The 20614-nt window shown below is 40.0% G+C and overlaps 2 protein-coding genes across 5 annotated transcripts; one reads left to right on the forward strand and one right to left on the reverse strand.

The window, feature by feature from the left end:
* Positions 1-6297: 6297 nt before the first annotated feature.
* cbx8b (chromobox homolog 8b) lies at positions 6298-9922 on the forward strand. Its single transcript, XM_031284524.2, has 5 exons — positions 6298-6506; positions 6637-6680; positions 6907-6972; positions 7112-7178; positions 8223-9922. The coding sequence occupies exons 1-5, from the start codon at positions 6438-6440 to the stop codon at positions 9069-9071; spliced, it is 1095 nt and encodes a 364-aa protein (XP_031140384.1). The 5' UTR covers positions 6298-6437; the 3' UTR covers positions 9072-9922.
* A 1222-nt stretch (positions 9923-11144) lies between these two features.
* Positions 11145-17088, reverse strand: c4h17orf67 (chromosome 4 C17orf67 homolog). Of its 4 annotated transcripts, none has more exons than XM_031284526.2 (4): positions 16926-17088; positions 14960-15060; positions 12943-13064; positions 11145-11482 (listed from the first exon to the last, which is right to left on the reverse strand). In XM_031284526.2, exons 1-3 carry the CDS (start codon positions 17059-17061, stop codon positions 12948-12950), a joined length of 354 nt encoding a protein of 117 aa, XP_031140386.2. In that variant the 5' UTR covers positions 17062-17088; the 3' UTR covers positions 11145-11482; positions 12943-12947. The 4 variants fall into 4 exon arrangements, with proteins under 4 accessions (XP_031140386.2, XP_031140387.2, XP_035856236.1 ...); XM_031284527.2 differs by having other exon boundaries at positions 12940-13064; XM_036000343.1 differs by having other exon boundaries at positions 12930-13064.
* Positions 17089-20614: the final 3526 nt, after the last annotated feature.

Consider the following 20614-nt stretch of genomic DNA (forward strand, 5'->3'; position numbering starts at 1 on the left):
AGTGCATCATTTTGACCCGAACAGCTGGTTATGTCAGATGTTGAATAAATCCTCCTGACATGCTGAGGGAGACCCAGCGGGAGGCGGCTCGTTTCTTTAGCCTATACTTGACCTACGGGTTCAGCTTAAATGACAACGTAGGATATTCTTTCCACGGTTTCCTATTCCAGCCATTCATAGCCGAATGAATGAGGCACATATAGCCTATAGTTGTTGCTGTTCCTCTGAATAAGTGGAGGGCGCTTTAAAGGAGACATGTGTCGTCAGAGGAGGTCCACAAACCTCCCGAAACATCGCTCCTGTTTGCTAGCATTTGGACGTCACATCTGCCTGTGAACGGTTGATATCTAGACTCTCCGTCTTTTCCCGACGCTGTAGACGGGTTAAACATTTATTTTTGTCGTGTAATTTCAACGAGCGAAATGACAGAGACGGCAGCTCTCGACCATTTCCTGGGGCTGCAGCCCGCCAATAAAAGTGCTTTCTGTTCGCGTTTGTTTAATGTGAGCTACGACACGACAGAGAAAATGGCTGTCGGTCTCTCTCTCTCTCTCTCTCTCTCTCTCTCTCTCTCTCTCTCTCTCTCTCTCTCTCTCTCTCTCTCTCTCTCTCTCTCTCTCTCTCGTCTGCTCCATCCACTCTCTTCTTTTCCATCGCGTCTCTCTGAAACGACTCGCAGCTGCTGCAGCTGACAAACAATCGCAACAATGTTTCAGTTCAGCGGTAAATTCCCCGCAGGACGTAGCTAAAACATTAGTCCCCTACGTGGCCGACACGGAAATAGCATACCTGTGTAGGCAAAAAAAGAAAAGAACTCAGAACAAGTTGGTTATGTCATCCGATAAACACAACAATAGCTAAAAAGGTGTAACAACACGTCTTCTGCGTGATCCACCCTTTTTTCCTCTTCCTCATACCTGCCATCTCATGCTGAATGTGTGCGTGCATGACTGAATTAGGCCTGGAAAAGCTCTCTGACGAACCGATTCCAAAATCACAGATAAATTCAGGATCTTTTTTTGGTTTTTGTTTTAAAGACTGGTGCTTTTGACAGTGACATTATGTAGCCTAGGCCTACAGTCTGAACCAAACATGTAGCAAGTATGAGTCCTCTTCAGTAGGCTATAGGCCATAGGCCTACACAGAAATAAAAAAAGTGCAGCAGTGCAGATTTGAAACATTTCTAAATCAAGTCATCAACATCTTTTATTTAATTATGAGTATTAGCCTACTCCAATGCAGTCGTTTTAACTGTCCGGGGGAACTGAACACAAAATAGCCGTTGGGCCTATAGGCTAGGCCTACTTGTGCTTAAGAACGACTATAGGCCTACATATATTATGCCAAAAAAATTGCCGAACTTGTGAGCTCAACGATTTAACCCGTGAGCTATGGAACTCCTTTATTTTGGGAAAATGAATTCATTTTTGTCAAAGAAAAAAAATTAACTCTCTAGGATCTCTGTCACAAAAAAGCATCACATGGGTCCACTGTAATGCTACAAAATATTCATTTCAAATTCATTAATATAGGCTGTCTATCTATTTAATGTGTCACAATCCTTTGCCAAGGCCAGCAGCCTACAACGCATGTAGGCTACTGTATGTCCTTCTATTGTCAGCCTCATTAGTAACTCTGTGAACACAGTTATAACATTTACAGTCACCAACCCGGCTGGATGGATCCAGTTATAGTGACTAAACCCTCCAATCATCCAGCAGGGACTGATGCATGAGTGCTGACCTCAGTCCGTATGATTCAACAAGAGTACAGACACATCTAGCTGTTTCCCGGTGTAGGTAGGCTAATTATTAGAGATTTGTGCCTGGCACGCGGACGACATAGATTATGATATATGTTTGTTATCCTTAACACCATACAGCCTATAGTGGCTGGTGCTTTTGGAATAGGATTTGTAGTTCCATGGAAATCTATTATTTCTTTGGCCAGGGGGATTCAGGGAAATAAACTCCCGTTTTAAACCAACTGCAAATAGTCTAATAATAATAATAATAATAATATAAATGTATGCATGATTAGCTGTGTGTATGACACGAGACCCTAACTAAAATTGGCGTTCATCACATTTGCTTTTATAACTTATAAACACGTTTAGTAGGCCTATGGAACCGTATAAAGTGGGGTCCGGCAGAGACGTTTGCAAGAAAGACAAAAAGAGGAATAATGTATTGGTTGGTAATGGTAATGTAGCGGATCAAATGTTGCTCAATGAGAACTAAAAATGCTCCAAGACCTCCTCTACCTTTCTCTTTCCATATGACATGGCCGGGCTTTCCCAGCGTCTTGCCCGGATACAAGCCAGCCAATGGTGTTTAAACGGCGGCAGCGCTGCTGCAGTGCAGGCGCGCCGAGACCAATCGCATCCAGAGTCTGAGGTGCGCCCATCTTCCCTCTCTTTCTCTATGCTGAGTGTTTGTTTGTGCGCTGAAAAAATACGACAGGGAAGAGACAAGTGCAAATCATAAATACATCCTAAAATCATATAGCTAATAATTAGACAAACGACACAACTTCGCTGAGAATTAAAGCTGGTGTATGCTCTGCTTCCCTTCAAAGATTCCGATATAGCATTTTACCTCCACGTTACAATTTCATATTAAATCTTTAGAAAACGCGGGGAATCTTCTAAAAAAAAATCAAATGTTTGGGTGGGGGGGGGCTTCAGCTGGATGTACTCTCCCTCTCTGCGACATTTCCCTCATGGCTGCAGCTGATTGAGGGAAAGAGTGCGGCTTTATTTGGCTAATATTGCGCACGCATGAAAGAAATGAACAAAGCCTGTGAGTGGAGACATTGGGAATATGATTTATCTCTTGTTAGGCCGTCGCTTTGCTCTCTGCAAACGAATGGATTTGGTGTTGTAATTAGTTCGGAGTGATACCTTGAGCAGAAACAAAATAAACAGTTTCAATATTGGCACCACCGTCCGCGTCTAAATGGAGACAATTCAATTCACCGTGGCATGTGTGTAGTTTAAAGACACAATCCCGCAATCGTTTGCACCTAACGAACTTATAACAACTATTCTCTGATGACAAGTGAATTTGACAAGAGTGTCGATAATATTAATGGCCCTTATTTGATTCCACAGTGTGGATTGTCATGGTCTTTAAATAGAGCTTTCTGTCTTCCTCTCTGCGCTCTTTTTTATGACAACAATAAAGGCGTATATGCTATTTATTAGGTGTGGGCCTGTGAGATCTATCTGAGTCTCTTTATTCCGTCGGTCAATGCCGTTTGTTCTTGTCTTGGAATCACGTAAAAGCCGTTCATTCATTGCCAGCATCTTACTTTCATCTGGCTGCGCACTGGCTTTACCATTCCATTAAGAGGAGCCATTTCATTGGTTCTCTTGAAATGCATGTTAACATATTTTATTAAGGCTATATCTAAATGGAAGCTGTTTGATTGAGGGGGCTTCACTGTCAGGCTACTTGTGTGACTGACTGTCTAACAATGATGTTGCAATTTCTAATTCAGAAATGCACTATAGGCCTATTCTTCCACACGGCAGAGGGAGAGAGAGAGGGGGGGGGGTTCCATTCCATACATTCCATTTAAATTGACATTCACATTTGGACTTTTTAATATTTAATGAGATTGCTATATGCATTCTTTTAAAATCGACGATACACGGATTCGGCTTCGCAAGAGTCTCTTGCATGAGTTGCATTTAGGCCTACATGTTTTTACATTTTTTCATTTTTTCGCAGTGCATATGTTATTTATAGGCTGTCTAAGTCGTCATTGGGACATGAGATGTCAGATCTTTTAACCCAATCTGACTGTCGCTGTGGTACGTACAGGAAGGGGAGGCTCGTTTGATTTTAATCCAATCTGTTCTCGTGATCAGTCCTTCTGAGAAGTGAGGCTGGGAAAGGTCTGAGTCCAGAGGACTGAATATTAATGGTCAGTATATATAGGCCATGTAAGCCTAGCAGTGATTCAGGCTGCATGAAGAAGTCGCGTTGTTAGACTTTGTTATTTGTTTATCCATTTTTGCCCTCAGTTATATCTTCTGTTTATTTCATTGCTTGGTTCATAAATGAATAATAAATAACTATTGTTCACTCACCTCAGACAATTAAACTAATATATATATATATATATATATATATATATATATATATATATATATATATATATATATATATATATATATATATATATATATAGGCTGTTGTAAATACTTTTCTTAGCCTATAGCCATACTGATTATTTGATTGTTCTGTTGAGCCATAATTTTCCTATTTTACAAAACTGATAGTTCTGTTGCCTAGCTGATCGAATTATTATTGTTATTGTTATTATTCGCCTTTATTATTATGCTTAATATAAATTAATTATGTATTAATGTATTATTATATTGCCTATGTATATTATATTATTATTTTTTCTTAGCCTAAAAATAGGCTGTACAGTATCGGCCTGTGGATTGTAGACTGAGCAGACCAGTGATCTGATTCATGACATTAATTGCCACGTCATTGTCACTCTTTTTTTTTTTTTTTTAAATATAGCCTACCATTATGGAAATGGCTATGCTATATGATTTTTTTATTTTTATTTTGTTAAGTCAAAGTTTTAGATTTTCAGACACTATGATTGTATTTTTCCTTTGTGCAATGGAAACATATGGCCTGCGGATTATTTCTGCATTTGCAGATCATTTTGCTTGAGTAATGTCATAGGCTGCACCGAAGGAGAAAAAAAACACACCGACATAATAAAAGGCTTTTAATGAAGAATAACAGAAGCAGACCGCAATCTGTGTGTTATTGTGTTAGCCTATAGGCCCATTGAAAAGACGAATCAGAAAGTGACAGAGAATAAGGTGACAGGTAACGATGGCCGGACCTTTATCATAATAAAGAAGCCTATGAAGAGCTTTCCTGGCTGACAGTTCGCCCGATATTAGGACTAACATGCGTCGGATGATATTTTCTTGCTTTTGGGTCATGACATCAAGCTTCGTTTCCATAAAATTTTATAAATCAAAGACCCTAAATCCCACGGACTGTTGTTTTACCCGCTTAAAGACTTTTTTAATTTTTTTTTTTATTATTATTGGTTTATTTGATAGGGACCATGCATATTTATGAACATTGTTGTATAAAAACACCATGTAAATATGCCAGAATTAGTAAAAATAACTACTTTTCATCTGCAGTCCCTAGGCAGGTAACATAGGACTAACATAGAGACAGCCAGCAGTCATACATCACTCATTCACTATACATTAAAAAGGTACACATAATGGACCACTTAACCCAGGCCTACCTCTCTGTTTTAACATAGATGGCAGCTCTTTGATTTAAAGGCCCTGAACACACCATACAGGTGTTTGGAGTGTAGGTATCTGGTTGATTAGACCTCTTCCCAAACTGTGTGGCTATGGTTAGACTGATTGACTGACATCTTCCTGAGTCTCCTGGTAGTTTTGTTCCGCCTGATTGTACAGCAAAAATTACAGCGTTATCATTCTTATTGGTAAAAAAAAAAAAGATTTGTGACCAAATAAGTTGCCATCAAAGGGCCGGTCCACTTAACCGGAGCAGAGGTCTAATCAGCCACAATAACTGAAATCACCGAGGCTTTAAATGTAGCATAATGCCACATGCGAAGATATTTTAAACTGCAAAGCGCCATAACATACGCAACACATTTGAGACATACGTTAAGCTAAAAGGAGTGTTATGAATTATGAACATGAAAACAAACCGACAATAATTTTGCCTGACAAGATAGAACAGTGCGTTGAAATCTGTGTGCTTGGCCTGAGACAGCAAGGACAAACAAAATGAATGCGGGCTGGCGATACACGAGTTTCCACAGACTATCACTGCTTGTGTGCTTATGGACAAATACAGTAGGCATATCATAACGTATGCCGAGCGAGTTTAGGCCTACTGCATTTTGCTGATAGATGCATCGCTGGATAGACTATAAGGAATGTCTCTTATACGCTATGTTTCGCGCTGTTGCATAAATCAAACGGCATTGTTATTTCCTGGTTTCTCTATTTGCTTGACGACACTGTCGCGTGCATATAACTAGACTACTTTTGTTAACCACGTGCATTTTTGAATATCTCACATAACTTGTGCGAAATGATTCACTCACAGCGCGGGGAAAAAAAGCCACCATTTCCCCCCCTGAAAGAATTCACACAGGCGCACGCTCCTCCCCTCACTTAGCAACCCGAGCACGTAGCAACGGCTGGACCAATGGGCGTTCTTCTAGAGGTTCCACCGACTGTGGTTCCTTAGCAACGGGGTAAAAAAATTGCGCTGACGTCCATTCTATTATGGTCTGTCGGGAATTCAGAGTGACTGCCTGGCTGGGACTGGAGAAAAATATCTGCTCTGCTAGCGTTAGCGTCCACTAAGCTAACTGTAGGTAGCACTGGAGTAAACATGGAGCTGTCTGCCGTCGGGGAGAGGGTGTTCGCTGCCGAGTCTATCATCAAACGGAGGATAAGGAAGGTAGGCGCGAGATGTAACGTGCCCCTTTTCTCCCAGAGCGTTGAATATAATGCACCAACACCGCACTATAATACTACTGTTGCCCTGCAAGCTAATTAAGTCATTTCTGTTTGTTTCTGATGGCATGTAGGGTCGGATTGAATACCTTGTGAAATGGAAGGGCTGGTCTCCCAAGTAAGTCCTGCAACATTGTGTCTCTTGTATGTTTTCAACCCACGGCCGTGGTGTCTGGACTGTCTCGGCTGTGGCTGTTGTTAGCTCGCCAAAGCTAGCGAGACAGCCCCGGATTATAGCACGATGGAGAATTTAGCTCGCAGGCTAGCGCTATGGCCATCCCCACAGTGTGTGTGTCAGCGCTCTCTTCCTCAATTTAATGTAACGCCAGTGTTTTAATTCACAGATACAGCACCTGGGAACCAGAGGAGAATATTTTGGACTCCCGCCTGTTTGTCGCTTTTGAGCAGAGGTAAGGTTAAGATGTCTGGGCTGGCCTTTATGGGCAGAGCCAGTGAATGTTAACATGTCCAATAAATATATGGTGTCCTCGGTGCACTTGCGCTCCCGTGACACTCAAAATGTGCGTGCGTCACTCTGTTTTCCCACAGGGAGCGTGAAAGGGAGCTCTATGGGCCCAAAAAGAGAGGACCAAAACCCAAGACATTTCTGCTTAAGGTAAATTTAGCAGCGTTGTTATGTGATTTCTTCTTTTTTTATGAATTGCATGCTCATCCCCAATAACAAGATAGTATATCACCTCGATTTCTCATATGTTTTCATAAACATTGTCTGTGTATTTTGGTTTCGCAACTGTTTCCTTAAAGCTCTTGCGAATTCATTTCGGCCTCATTGTATTTCACCTAAATGCGAAGGCTCCTTAATGATGCTAATTATGCATACCAGCGTGTGTATTAGCTAATGGGGGACTGTTGACATAAATACTAAAGCATATATACCTTAGTCATTCCTGTTTACAAGCGTCAGTGAAAGCGTCTTGATCAAGGTAGGCCTACGCCTACTTAATGTTTTTATTTTATTTTTTGTGAATCCGTTTGTATTACTATATCCTTCATTAAATTCAGATGCATAAATGTTACTGTCCTACGTGAGTGAAATCGTAGAGTAAAGCATATGCCTGATGCAGTCAGCAAGAGGTTCCAGCCTTTCAGGACAATGAACCGTGAAAATTGCTTAATGACCGACAGTTTATCTTGAACAAAATACAAGAATCTCCGTTGACAGGAGTGTTGTTAAAAATGGGGTAGTGGAATTTCCCTAATAAATACTGTGGCCCGACAGGAACTATTTGCTGTTGTAGTTGTCAATGCAGTAGCCTAATGGTACATGTTTAAAACTCCATACTCATTTTTCACCTTATAAAATGTTGGATACATTTAAGTGTGTAAGCTGAGCCCAGTGTCAGGCATGGGCAGTAAATTAAAAACTCAACAGGCCTTTTTAAGAGAAGACATGTTACAGTAGGAAGAGCACAGGTGTGAATAATAAAATGGCTAGATTCCATGTAGGTGCTTAGATTTCAGGGTCCTGGCATGCTGCCTCACTGTCACGCTGTCCTACTGACAAGTCAAAATAACTGCTGTGAAAAGGCCCTGCTAGTTTGACTAAGAAATAATAAAAAAAAAACTAGAATGAATTACTGTTTTTTTTGTATAATTTTGAATAAATATCTTCCTCTTATTTTCTTACCTTTTGTAATAGGCTCAGGTTAAAGCCAAATCCTATGAGTTCAGGGGTGATGCAGTCCAAGGGATGCACATCACCTACCCAACCCCCGAGCCTGTTGTCACCCCCAGGGCCAGAGAGGGCCTTAGAGCCGTTGTTCCCACCATCTTCCCACCCAGTACTGTAAACCGCGGAGAAAGCGTACGTGTCCGACCGCCAGAGCTGAGCACCCGTGAGTACCAGCATATCGGTCCAGACGGACTCCTGCACGTACCCAAAAAAAGAGGCCCGAAGCCTAAGCCCCGCTTCAAGGACAGCAGCTGCAGCCCTGTGGTCTCTGAACCCCACAAGAGGAGAGCAGAGGAGCAGGTGAGCCACAGCCATCACAAACTGGCTAAGCTCCAGGGGGGGCAAGAGACGAGGCTGATCAAAGTGTCCCACAGACATCCAGAGAGCCACGGTCACAAATACCACCAGCACCACCACCACCACCATCATCATCACCTCACACACAACCGGGGAATCTCCGGTGGAAGCTCCTACAAGCAGCTGTACTCGGAGCGCAGCCTGCATCCACACAGAACAGACCCGGACACACACAGGACTAAGGACAGCTCCACCTACCTGGCACCTGTGCACTTCAAGCACCAGTCCAAAATGAGCCAGGGCTTGAGTCGCCCCGCTGAGCTTCCACAGATGGAAAAGCCTTACTTCTTGGACAGGCCGTCCCCGACCAGGCTCGACGTCGACTTGGATGAATTGGCGTGGAGGCCCTCCATCGGCAACGTGGAAAAGGTCTTAGTGACGGACGTGACCACAAACTTCCTGACCGTCACCATCAAGGAGAGCAGCACTTCGAAAGGCTTCTTCAAGGACAAAAGATGATTGCTTGACTTGATTTCTTTATGCCACGCTTTGTTTTCTCTGACTTCTCTGACAGAATCATTCTGAAGCTTATAGGGCATAGTGTGATTATTAAGCAATGCTGTTTTTTTGTAGGTAATGTATAAAGCAAATTACATAATGTGCATACTGTATGTGTATATATTATAAAGTCAGACATCTGTTTTAATGTATTGACCAAATCAAATGAAGTCCATTTGACATCTTGCATTGGTTAACATGAAGGAGTTGGCTACTTTTCTGTACAGAGCTTGTGAATTTAACTATTTTGTAATTGTTACTAACTAGAATGTATTTTTTTTTTAATTATTATTATTATTATTATTATTATTATTATTATTTTCACTCTCATATCTTCCAGCCTGAGCTCATGCTAGCCCATTGTGGGAAGTGAGGCTTAGATATTAAATTCAGTCTGTGGATTGGATATCTCTCTATAATTTGAACTGATTAGACTGACTATACCCTGTTCATTTCAATAGGGTTGGTATTTGGAAAAAAAATGTACTCAAGCACTTTGAATTCAAAATGTATTAAGAAATAATCCGTTTGTGTTGTATTCAAAGACCGAGTCTGTCTCGGATTTATTTTTTATTTTTTTTAAATGTCTCTAACATTTCTAATTGTAAGTTAATACATTCAAAACACAAAAAGCTCCTTGAGTTTTCCCAAGGCGTGTGTGTGTATATAACTACATATTTCCATTAACATGGTATATTTTACACGTTCATAGAAAACGTTCATAAAGCTTTAATGTAAGAAGATAATTACACAGAGTTGGTGTCCATTTGCTTTTTAGACGCTTTCCAATAAATCCTTTTTGCCTTTTCTCATTCCGTTGTGTTTTCCTCTCAGTTGTTATGACGCGATACGTTTTAAATCGTCTTTGAAGGCAACGCCCAAACCCACACAATTAATGAAATAAAAGCTTTTATCAAAACATGTTACGCAATTAGGCCTTCAGGCCACCAACCTAGACGTTCAGGTTATTTTCTTATTTCAATAGCCTCAATTTGTGTTATAGGTCATATGGGGAAATCTATGAAAGAAAAATGCGTCATTTTCAATTCCTGCAAGCTCAGTAAAGGCCTCAGGCCCGGATCATAACACGGAACCTTAGAACGCTAATAGGCTACATGTGTGCTGCCTGCAGCGGGCCTACATGCATTTCTGCTCAAAGTTAGGATGAAGTTCTTCCTTCTATATACACGGAGTCCGTAAGCAGAGACTTACTGTAAATATTTCATTCTACTCCTCAAGTCTGCTTTTTAAAGGCCACTTCAAGTTCATTTAAATAAATATGAGCAAAAATGAGGCTATTCATTCTCATATTTCTCAACTGCTTTATTCAGGTCTTTTTTATTATTATTATTCCAATTTATATTGCATTTATATAATTTCAGTAGCCTATACAAGCGACAATTTTCTGTATTCGTTTAATGTTTATTTCTATAGGGACAATATATTAGGCTACATGGAACCAATGCCGCAGCATTTATAGCATAAGCTAGTTTGCAGATGGGCTTTTAAAATAGCTACATATTTCAGAGTAGGCTAGGCTATTTTCTTCCACCGGCCTATTTCTCCTGAGTGTGCAGCCTGACGGATCTACTTTTTGCTGCTCTTTGCACACGCGACACATGCCCTGTTTATCCATGACACACATTAGGTCCCGTGTATGGGTGTCATAAGCTTCGGTACAGCGTATACCCTTATGCACAGGACTAGGCTACATATTTACCCATAAACAAAGGCCGTCTTTTTTGTTCAGAAATGATATAACCTAAACGAAATTATTATTAGGCTATTATTTTTTCCCTACTGTGCCTGAATCCTTTTAGTGAGTCACAGACGTGGTAAAAACAATTATATTGAGAAAAAAAATGTTGTCGCTGCCAATAAGTCACTTACACACACAAATACAGGAATATAGGGTCCAGGGTGAAAAAAACCAAACAAATGACCCTTGAACGCATTACCGTCATACGCTCCACGTTTAGATCATCTGATGCGCTAAGTCCAAGAAAGAAAGAACAAGAAAGAACACAACCATGGGTGCATGCACTTTGATTTATTTTTGATAAAGTAGGCTACTCACTATTAAAACATGTCACTCTGTGATGGTGCGTGATACAACAATTCGGGGGGGGGGGGGGGGGTATAAACTACTGAAAACAGCAAACTACACAGCTGTTAACAGGCTACAAGATTATATGCACGGCCATTTATTCTTTACATGGTCATGTTTCAGGAGAGAGAAAGAGAGAGAGAGAGAGAGAGAGAGAGAGAGAGAGAGAGAGAGAGAGAGAGAGAGAGAGAGAGAGAGTGAGTCCATCTTTTTATTCTTCAAGAGTTTTCATTGTTGAGTCTGTGTTGTCACCTCTGGTCCTTTACTGGGAAGCGAAGAAAAGGCAAAGAACAGTTTAAAAATTGTAAAATGCTCAGGTGATGTCAAACATTGTGTGTGAATCATACAGCAGCACATTTTACCACAGGCGTAATTTTTTTTTTGGAGGGGGGGGCCCCTCCAAAAAACACACACACACACACACACACACACACAATAATCAAAACTGGCTGGACGTCATGAGTAATGAAGTCATAGAGTTTAAATGCTGTGGCCAGCAAATATTTGTTTTAAGATGTGCATAATTCCTAAAATAAATAAATAAATAAATAAAAAACATCCCGAAACACGTGTAAGGTTTTGAATCTGCAGAACGTTTTGAACAATACAGCAGATTAATTCATTAATAATAATAATAATAATAATAATATTTACATGAATAAAGACATTTGCATTCAGAAAAGGCACACATTGTTGCAAACAATAAAGAATTCAGAATGCAGGAAATGATCAGCATTTGATGCTCAAAATGTTGTTAAAACAAACGTTTTCGCTAGATAGGTTGAGATCTCACCTCCCCCCCCCCCCACCCCCACCCCCCTCGCCCTACTCTGGTCTTTTCCTCTTTCTATAAATGCAAACAGAAAGCTTAGAAATGTGAGACACATGTTGATTTGTTTTTGGTGGCAAGCTGATGTGGCTCTAGTCCAAACAATAGCCCAACAACAGTGAATTACTGTTTACTTGAAACCAGTTTGACGTGTAAAGAGTCTAAACAAGATAACTGACTGTGTTTAAAGTATTACAGTACGTGATGTGAGCCTGACTTGGCAACTGTTTTACAACATTCTGAGGTTTCCTGCATGTGCAAAACAGTCGCGATAAAATCAGAAAAAAACAGGAAGAGATAGAACACAGCAGTGAGAAATGACCAACATAGAAACAAGTGATTCGGTATGCAAATGAGGATAAGGCAATAGAGAGATTGAGCTGTAGATGATGGCCTTGAATTGCTTATTTGTTCTTTTGAAATATGAAAAAGGCCACATTAGTGCTGAATGGATCATTCTAAATGTGTGTGGGAAAATGCTTATATCCAGGGTCCAAAAATGAACTTTTTCATCCACCAGCCAAATGGCTAGTGAATGTTTTACCGATTTTTTGTCACCAGTCACTTAATTGATTGCCATTGTTGTTGTTTTGAGCTGGTGAGTGAAGCAAATCTACCAGCCACTTGCATTTATGGTGCTCATTTTGAGCCCTGATTATATCCTATGTTGGTGTCTTGTTAGTCAAATCTGAGCTGTGTGTGTGTGTGTGTGTGTGTGTGTGTGTGTGTGTGTGTGTGTGTGTGTGTGTGTGTGTGAGTGTGAGTGTGTGTGTGTGTGTGTGTGTGTGTGTGTGTGTGTGTGTGTGTGTGCACACAGCATTGCTGCGTGCACACAGAATGCATTTGGGGTTTTAAAGTGAAAGTATAGAGACCTGGTGGGGACCTCCTTTCATCACCGTGATCAGACCGGGTGTCCGTAGTTCCTGTCACAGCGAGGGTAGCAGTGGGGGTTCAGCCAGTGCTCCAGGTTGGTCTCCTGGGCCCTCTGATCCAGAACCTGCATGTGGAGCAGATGCTCCTGCATTGGAGGGGGGGTGGGCAGAAGAAAATGAAAATTGAAAGAAACAAGAAAGCTGATAACTGTAGGACTGGAAAAGATAAGTTACACAACAAAAAAAAAATAGGCTTGACAAGTTTTGGAAAATTTGGAATTAACTAGCTGGACTGAGCAGTGTTTTATTTTTTTTTTATTTCTTTGTCCAAATAAGATATCATACTCCTAATACCTGTAGTGTGCCATCTGTACTTTATGGTGTTACACTGATGTATGTTTTTCGTGTAAGTATACACCTATGAAAGTACAGATTTATGACTGTGGGTACTACAGCTACTACATTTGATCCTTGGTCTCTTTTCTGTTTTATGCTATGTGCCTTGTAATAATGTCGCACGAAACCGCTACAGGAAATCATTCCTACCACAGGCAATTAAACTTTTTAACACTTCATCACTGAATGTGAGATAAGACTCATAGACATCACAACTGCACTGAATGCACCTTGCACAACCTTGCACAATAGGTTTATCTACAGCCTATCATTACTAGTGAAACAGTTGTACATATTTACTCCCCAACTTGCACATTAAGTTTATCTATATCTATTGAAACAGTTGTACATTTTATTTCCAAATTGTATATATTTTAAATATTGCTCGTGTAGTATTCTATTATTATTTCATGTATATTGTTTCCTATTATTTAATGTTTACTCTGTATGTGTGCTGTGTGTCTGATATTTTGCTGCTGCAACATCGTTATTTCCCATTTTTTGGGATCAATAAAAATCTATCTATCTATCTATCTATCTATCTATCTATCTATCTTGTACTGTTTTTTGTCTGTCAAATGTACAACAACTCAATAAATACACGTTTAAAAAAAAACAACGACTCGTAGGACTGTTTAGCACCCCCACATTTGCACAAATAAAACCAAATGTTTGAGTTTTGCATTAGACCACAACAGCACTATACACAGCACCTGACAGCACAGAGTGAAATTACAGAGATGAGTAGAGCTTAAACAGAGGGAAACCTGCCTGGACTCGTACAATGATGCACATGGAGAGAGAAATGACTTTATAGATAATGCTGCTTCAGTGAGATTACAAGTACAGGGACAAAAGGCTGAAGATCTTTCATTAGCTGATTCAGACAGATTTGTGATATATCTATTCAAAAACTGTTTTTTTGAATAGATATATTAAGTTTTGGGGTGAATATTTTCTATAGCAACTCAACAAGGCTCTATTTTTTCAGATAGGAAGTAATGACTAGATGACATCATTAGTGTAAATTACCTAATAACCCTGAATGTGCTCAGACAAAATTCCCTATTATTCCACAATGACTGTGTCATATACAGTAATGTACTCGTGATTGATTTCAAATTAAAATGAAAATTATAGATTATGCAGTTATATAGCTTACTTTTCTCCACAAAATCTCTGACGACTTCAATTTTTTTTGTACTATTTGTATTTTTTTTTATTTGTTCATTCATTCATTAATAGTATTATAATATATATAATATTTTTTTTTTTTTTTTTTTTTAAATTGTCTTTTGGATTTGTGTTTTGTGGTGCTGCTCGCCTCTTTGTTGACTGGATTTTGATTTTGCATGTATTAAGCAAATTCATGAAGAATACGTTTATAAAATATTATGTTTCTACAAATAAACTGATGAAGTGTGTAAAGATATATCTTGTGCAAACCACACTCCCAATGCAGTAACACTTTATTTTAAAGCTTAAGTCCTTATAATGCCGTACAGCTGCATTACAGTGTGTTAGAATGTGTTGTTTATATAGTGCTCATAAGGAAGGTTAAAAGTAGAACTCAGCATGGTCAATATTGAAGTGGATCTCCGTCTTGTATGTTGACTGTGTGCTCTTTGCTCTGAGTAAACCGTACCCTCATTGGCTCATCAGGGTGGCCGGCCTTCATTGGCCGTTCCTGCCTCTTGCTGCGGAGCAGCTGCTTTGCGAAGCTCTCCTTGATGATAGGGTTGGCATCTGAGGAAGAGGGAGACATGAGAGCATGACAGCAAAGAGATCAAATGTTTACTTGTATGTCGTGTGATACACACATCCAATTCTTCTACTGGCGTTGGAAAAGAAAAGATTCAATAAAGTTGATATAGATTGACATAGATATGTGTGTGTGTGTGTGTGTGTGTGTGTGTGTGTGTGTGTGTGTGTGTGTGTGTGTGTGTGTGTGTGTGTGTGTGTGTCAGGGGCATAGCACAAAATTCTGGCCCTGTAGAAAGGCATTTTCTATGGGCCCCTCCCCACATCCACAGCTAGTCATTCCAGCATCTTTTTGGGTCCTCCTCACATGAGGGCCCTGGGTACTCAGTCCCCTTTCCCCCCCACTCTGATGCCCCTGGTGGGTGTGTGTGTGTGTGTGTGTGTGTGTGTGTGTGTATGTGTGTGTGTGTGTGTGTGTGTGTGTGTGTGTGTGTGTGTGTGTGTGTGTGTAACAAACATGTTAATTAGTGAGCTTTAGAGGTGTGGGTAGAAGTATTTTTGAATTTTGTTGAGTCGTGTGTGTGTGTGTGTGTGTGTGTGTGTGTGTGTGTGTGTGTGTGTGCGTGCGTGCGTGCGTGTGTGCGTGCGTGAGTGTGTGTGTGTGTGTGACAAACATGTTAATTAGTAAGCTTTAGAAGTGTGGGTAGAAGTAGTTTTGAATTTTGTTGAGAGTTGTGTGTGTGTCTGTGTGTGTGTGTGTGTGTGTGTGTGTGTGTGTCTGTGTATGTGTGCGTGCGTGTGTGTGTGTGTGTGTGTGTGTGTGTGTGTGTGTGTGTGTGTGTGTGTGTGTGTGTGTGTGTGTGTGTGTGTGTGTGTTTGTGTTGGTTCGCAGTTTCCAGAGAGACTCTGGAGTTAAGACTGCTCTGAGTTCAACCTCCGCCTGAGTTATTTAGTTTTTTTTTCTCTCTGAACGTAACAGCTGTTTGCTTCGTGGCTTGGTATATTGGCTAATCAGGATAACATTCCTCTCACTGGAAGCTGTGTTCAGACCCATGAATAAACCTCTCACCACTATCTGCTGCTAGTGAGCTGTGGCTGACCCGATCTGTTTAGCTAGTCCATGTGAGGCTGCTCATTCCCCCAACGCCCAAGCCCCAAGGGAGCTGTAGAGACACACACACACACACACACACACACACACACACACACACACACACACACACACACACACACACACACACACACCCTGGCCTCTCTAACCCAGGCGTGTATATTGGGAGGCAGAAGGTAACAAAGTGCCCATTCATCCTCCTCAGTCCCCGGGGAGCCAGGCAGCACGTGACCCCAGCAGGCAGCTCGACTGGCTCTCTCTCCCTCTCCTGCCAGAGGAAGCTGGATCAACCCAGCTCTATCAACACAAGGCCAGAGCTGCTGCTGTTGCTGCTGCTGCTGCTGCCTGGGCCCCTCACAGCGACGTGGCAAAAAAAAACCCTCACATTCTCTAGCCATCTCATTAGGGAAGATTTGATTTTCAGAAATCAGTAATTGTGCAAGCTTTGTGCAATTTCACTTTGTGTTCAAAAAAAGAATGCATACTGAAATGAAATCAATTGTACATGGAAATGCACTTGTGCAAAACCCATCATAAAAAAAAAAATTCCCTTTCTTGATACAGCCTCTAAATGTATAGTCATGCGACAAAAGAAGGATGCACTAAATTCACGCAAGACTTTCCCTAATGAGATCATCATTATTCTGTCACATTATTCATTTTACTCAACTGACCTGGAATCCACTGACTTACTCACTGCTGCAGGAGATAATGGTATTTTTTGGATTCAAATGTCACCCCCATAATTCATTGTGAGAGGCTCCTGCTCTCCTCGGGTAAATCCCTGAGAGTTTCTTACCTGTGTAGATGGTCAGCAGGACCAGGCACAGCAAAAACACCACCAGCTTCTTCATCTTCTTCACCTTTTTCCTGCCTGAACCTTCTCTGCTCTGAGGTCCCGACCAGAGGGGGGTGGGAGGGGGGGGTGTTATCATCCGCCTCCTCCGCCTCCTTTTGCACGTCACCCGCAAACTGTCCCATACCTGCTCATGTTACTGAGGAGACATTTCAGATAAATAATTAGTGATAATACATTTGCTTGCACGTAAGTATAATTCTCATCTCGTCGTATTACAGCTCTAAAGCAGTGGTGGAATGTCACTAAGTACATTTACTCAAGTACTGTACTTAAGTACAAATTTGAGGTTCTTGTACTTTACTTGACTTTTCTTTTCATGCCACTGTCTACTTCTACTCCACTACATTTTTGATTTGATTTATTTATGTAAAAAAAACTACAGTGTACAGTACATTATACGACAAAATAAGTAAAAAAAAAAAAAAACACATGCAAAGGAAAAACAGTAACCCCTCAAGGGGTTTGGCATGTTGGGTTCACTAAAATAATTCAACGAAAGGTAGCATATAGAAAATAAAAACATAAATAAACACAGTCTATAAAAAAGGGACAGAAAAAAGTAACAATTAAATGAAGAGAGAAGAAAAGTCATAAAAAAACATGAAAAAAAAGAGAAAGATTGTACTTTTTTTTACTCCACATTAATCTTACAGCTTTAGTTTAGTTTACAGATTAAGATTTTTGCACACAAAACACATGTAGTTTTTAAAATACAGTGTTTTATTATAAGATAAACAACCCAACAATATAACGGCCTACAAGTCCAGCTGTAATGATTAGACCATTAAACACTTAGTTGATTGACAGAACTGTTCGGATCGTTTCCAGTTTCTAAAATGGGAGGATTTTTCTGCATTGAGTACTTTTACATTTACATTTGATGTACTGATGATACTTACAGTACATACTTTTACTTCAGTAATATATTCAATGCAGGACTTTTTACTTGTAACAGTGTATTTTTACAGTGTGGTATTAGCACTTACTTAAGTAAAGGATCTAAATACTTCTTCTACCGCTGGTCTAAAGTTGCAAAACGAATGTGGAGCAAGAAAGCACTACTGTGTACGGTCTAATAAGGCAGGTGGGAGGATGGCCACTAGATGGCGATGCAAACACAGCCATGTGATGGGAGATGCTTTTGAGGCTGTTTGAACCATTTCAATAAGTGGTGAGTTGTTTTTTATTTTATTAGTTTATTTGATAGGGATGCATTTGATATATGCATATTTATGAACATTGTTGTATAGAAACACCATGTAAATATGCCAGAATTAGTAAAAATAACTACTTTTCATCTGCAGTCCCTAGGCAGATAACATAGGACTAACACAGAGACAGCCAGCACTCATTCACTATAAATTAAAAGGTACACATAATGGTGACATATACATTGACAAAACAAACAAATAAAACAATGACAAAGACATTATTCATCCACCTATATACTACACTCAATTTAACAGTGAAAGTGTATGGGTGATGAAATGTGTGACAGTTAAAAGTGAGTGCATCTCTGGTTTTCTAGGAGCCACTGTTTTAAGTGTGTTTTAAAGGTGTTGAATGTAGAACGCTCTCTGTTTGGGAGGGGCAAGCTATTCCAGAGTTTACCTCCTGTTATTGACAATATTTGTCCAGAAGTGGTGCGTCTAAATGGTATCACACAGTCCCCTTTTACAGAGGCCCGTGTACTACCTCCGCTTTCAAGTCTTTGAAAAAAGCCATGCAGCGGCTTTTATATACCAAACAAGCATACTTGAAATTTTCAAAGCTTAAAAATGTATGTCTCTCTAACATATCGCAATGGTGAAATGACAATGCCTTTTTAATTAAACGTTTTTATGGCTTTCTTAAATAGAGATTCAATGCTTTTAAGAGTAGTTATGCTAGTTAATGACCAGTTTGTAAAACAATACTCATTATGTGAAAAGATCGTAGTATATAAGAACAACTTGGCAGCTTTGGTGTCAAGAAATGGCCTAACTTGTTTAAAATTCTGCAAATTGAATTTAACTTTATTTGCCACCTTTTTTTACATGACTTTTGAATGTTAGGGTGGAGTCATATATGACTCCTAGATACTTGAATTCATTAACAATATCAAGCTCCTGTCCTCTAAGGAACACATTAGAATGTGACACCTTCATGTTTTGTTTGGTAAACGCCATACAAACAGTTTTTTTGGTGTTTAGGTAGAGACATGACTCAATGTGAGCCATTGCAGATGTAAGTGTGGATGCTATCTCTTGGTAGTTCTTAGCATGTGTATAGATTACAGCATCGTCTGCATACATCTGGACATCAACATTTTTACATGCCTCTGGCAGATCATTTAGTGTAAACAGGATTGGACCAAGTATGGAGCCTTGGGGGACCCCTACTGGACATTCACAGAGTGGGGACTTTGAGTCATTAATACAAACACATTGCTTTCTACTGGACAGGTATGATTTTATCCAGTTGAGAGCTTGCTCAGAGAAATTAAAACATGTTAATTTAGATAAAAGAACTTTGTGATTAACAGTATCAAAAGCTCGCTTTAGTTCTAGGAAGACCTAAAGCTGCCAAGTGAAATGGTCAGGTATAGCCTATTATATAGCCTACAGTTTTATCGATTCATTAGAATTCGTCTATTAGAATTCCGTCCATGGCAACGGTCTGTTATACTTAATGACGGCCTGTTATACAGAAATAACAGACCGAAGAATGCCATGACAAATCAGAATCAAGTATACAACAAGGCTGTTATAATGTAGCGCAAGCGGGTCATTATTGCGAATTGAATTTCTTCAGGCTGATTCAAGACCCCTCCTGGGTATCTAATTCGCAATAATGACTGGCTCGCTCTAGATTATCCCTTACATCATGTTTCAGGGTGGTTTACCTGTTTTAGCAGGGAACTGTTGAACTACTTTTTGAGAATAGGCTATGTCATATTTACAAATGAAGGATAATAGGTAGGAGTAGGCGGTCAACGATACACTATATGCTATATCAAATGGGAAATCTATCTATCTATCTATCTATCTATCTATCTATCTATCTATCTATCTATCTATCTATCTATCTATCTATCTATCTATCTATCTATACTGTTGCACTGGGATTCATGGGACCTGGAGGCAACAGGGTAAAACAGTTGAATTAGCATATGATATATCTCATGTATCAGTCCGCCAATTTGCTTTGTTTATCCCATTCAACATCATGGCTGTTATTGTTTGTGGTATTATTTTCTTATTCTCTAGGATCATTAAGGTTTTATCTCATTTCAAAAATATCAACTCATTTATTTTTAATAATGTTCTTGTTACTGTGTTTAATAACTTGCATGTCTAAGTATCACCCTACAATGTTGTTTATGTTTTATTTATGTATTTATTCCTATGATGGATTTGGAGCACTGCCAGTGTCGTCCGAGGGAAGACGTCATAGTGCGTCATTGTTTCAGTTTCCGCTTTTTGCAGCACCTCCCCCCCTCCCCCCTCCCCGTGTGCATTGCGCATGCGTCTCTCGTAGAGTGCGCACTTTAATGATAATATTTCATTGACTAATTCCTGGGGCACAGAAAGCTTTTGTTCACTCAATGTGATTATCTGACACGCCATGTACTCACGATGCAGCGCACG

Source organism: Sander lucioperca, chromosome 4 (assembly GCF_008315115.2).
Source record: "Sander lucioperca isolate FBNREF2018 chromosome 4, SLUC_FBN_1.2, whole genome shotgun sequence".
Classification (NCBI taxonomy): Eukaryota; Metazoa; Chordata; class Actinopteri; order Perciformes; family Percidae; genus Sander; species Sander lucioperca.

Excerpts from the sequence above, each read along its gene's own strand:
- c4h17orf67 (XM_031284526.2), bottom strand. The coding sequence starts at position 17,061 with ATGATAACACCCCCCCCTCCCACCCCCCTCTGGTCGGGACCTCAGAGC. Across the intron at positions 15,061-16,925 it reads CCTGCTGACCATCTACACAG|ATGCCAACCCTATCATCAAG; the intron begins GTAAGAAACTCT and ends CCTCTTCCTCAG. Across the intron at positions 13,065-14,959 it reads ACCCTGATGAGCCAATGAGG|GAGCATCTGCTCCACATGCA; the intron begins GTACGGTTTACT and ends CCTCCAATGCAG.
- cbx8b (XM_031284524.2), top strand. The coding sequence starts at position 6,438 with ATGGAGCTGTCTGCCGTCGGGGAGAGGGTGTTCGCTGCCGAGTCTATC. Across the intron at positions 6,507-6,636 it reads TCAAACGGAGGATAAGGAAG|GGTCGGATTGAATACCTTGT; the intron begins GTAGGCGCGAGA and ends GATGGCATGTAG. Across the intron at positions 6,681-6,906 it reads TGGAAGGGCTGGTCTCCCAA|ATACAGCACCTGGGAACCAG; the intron begins GTAAGTCCTGCA and ends TTTAATTCACAG.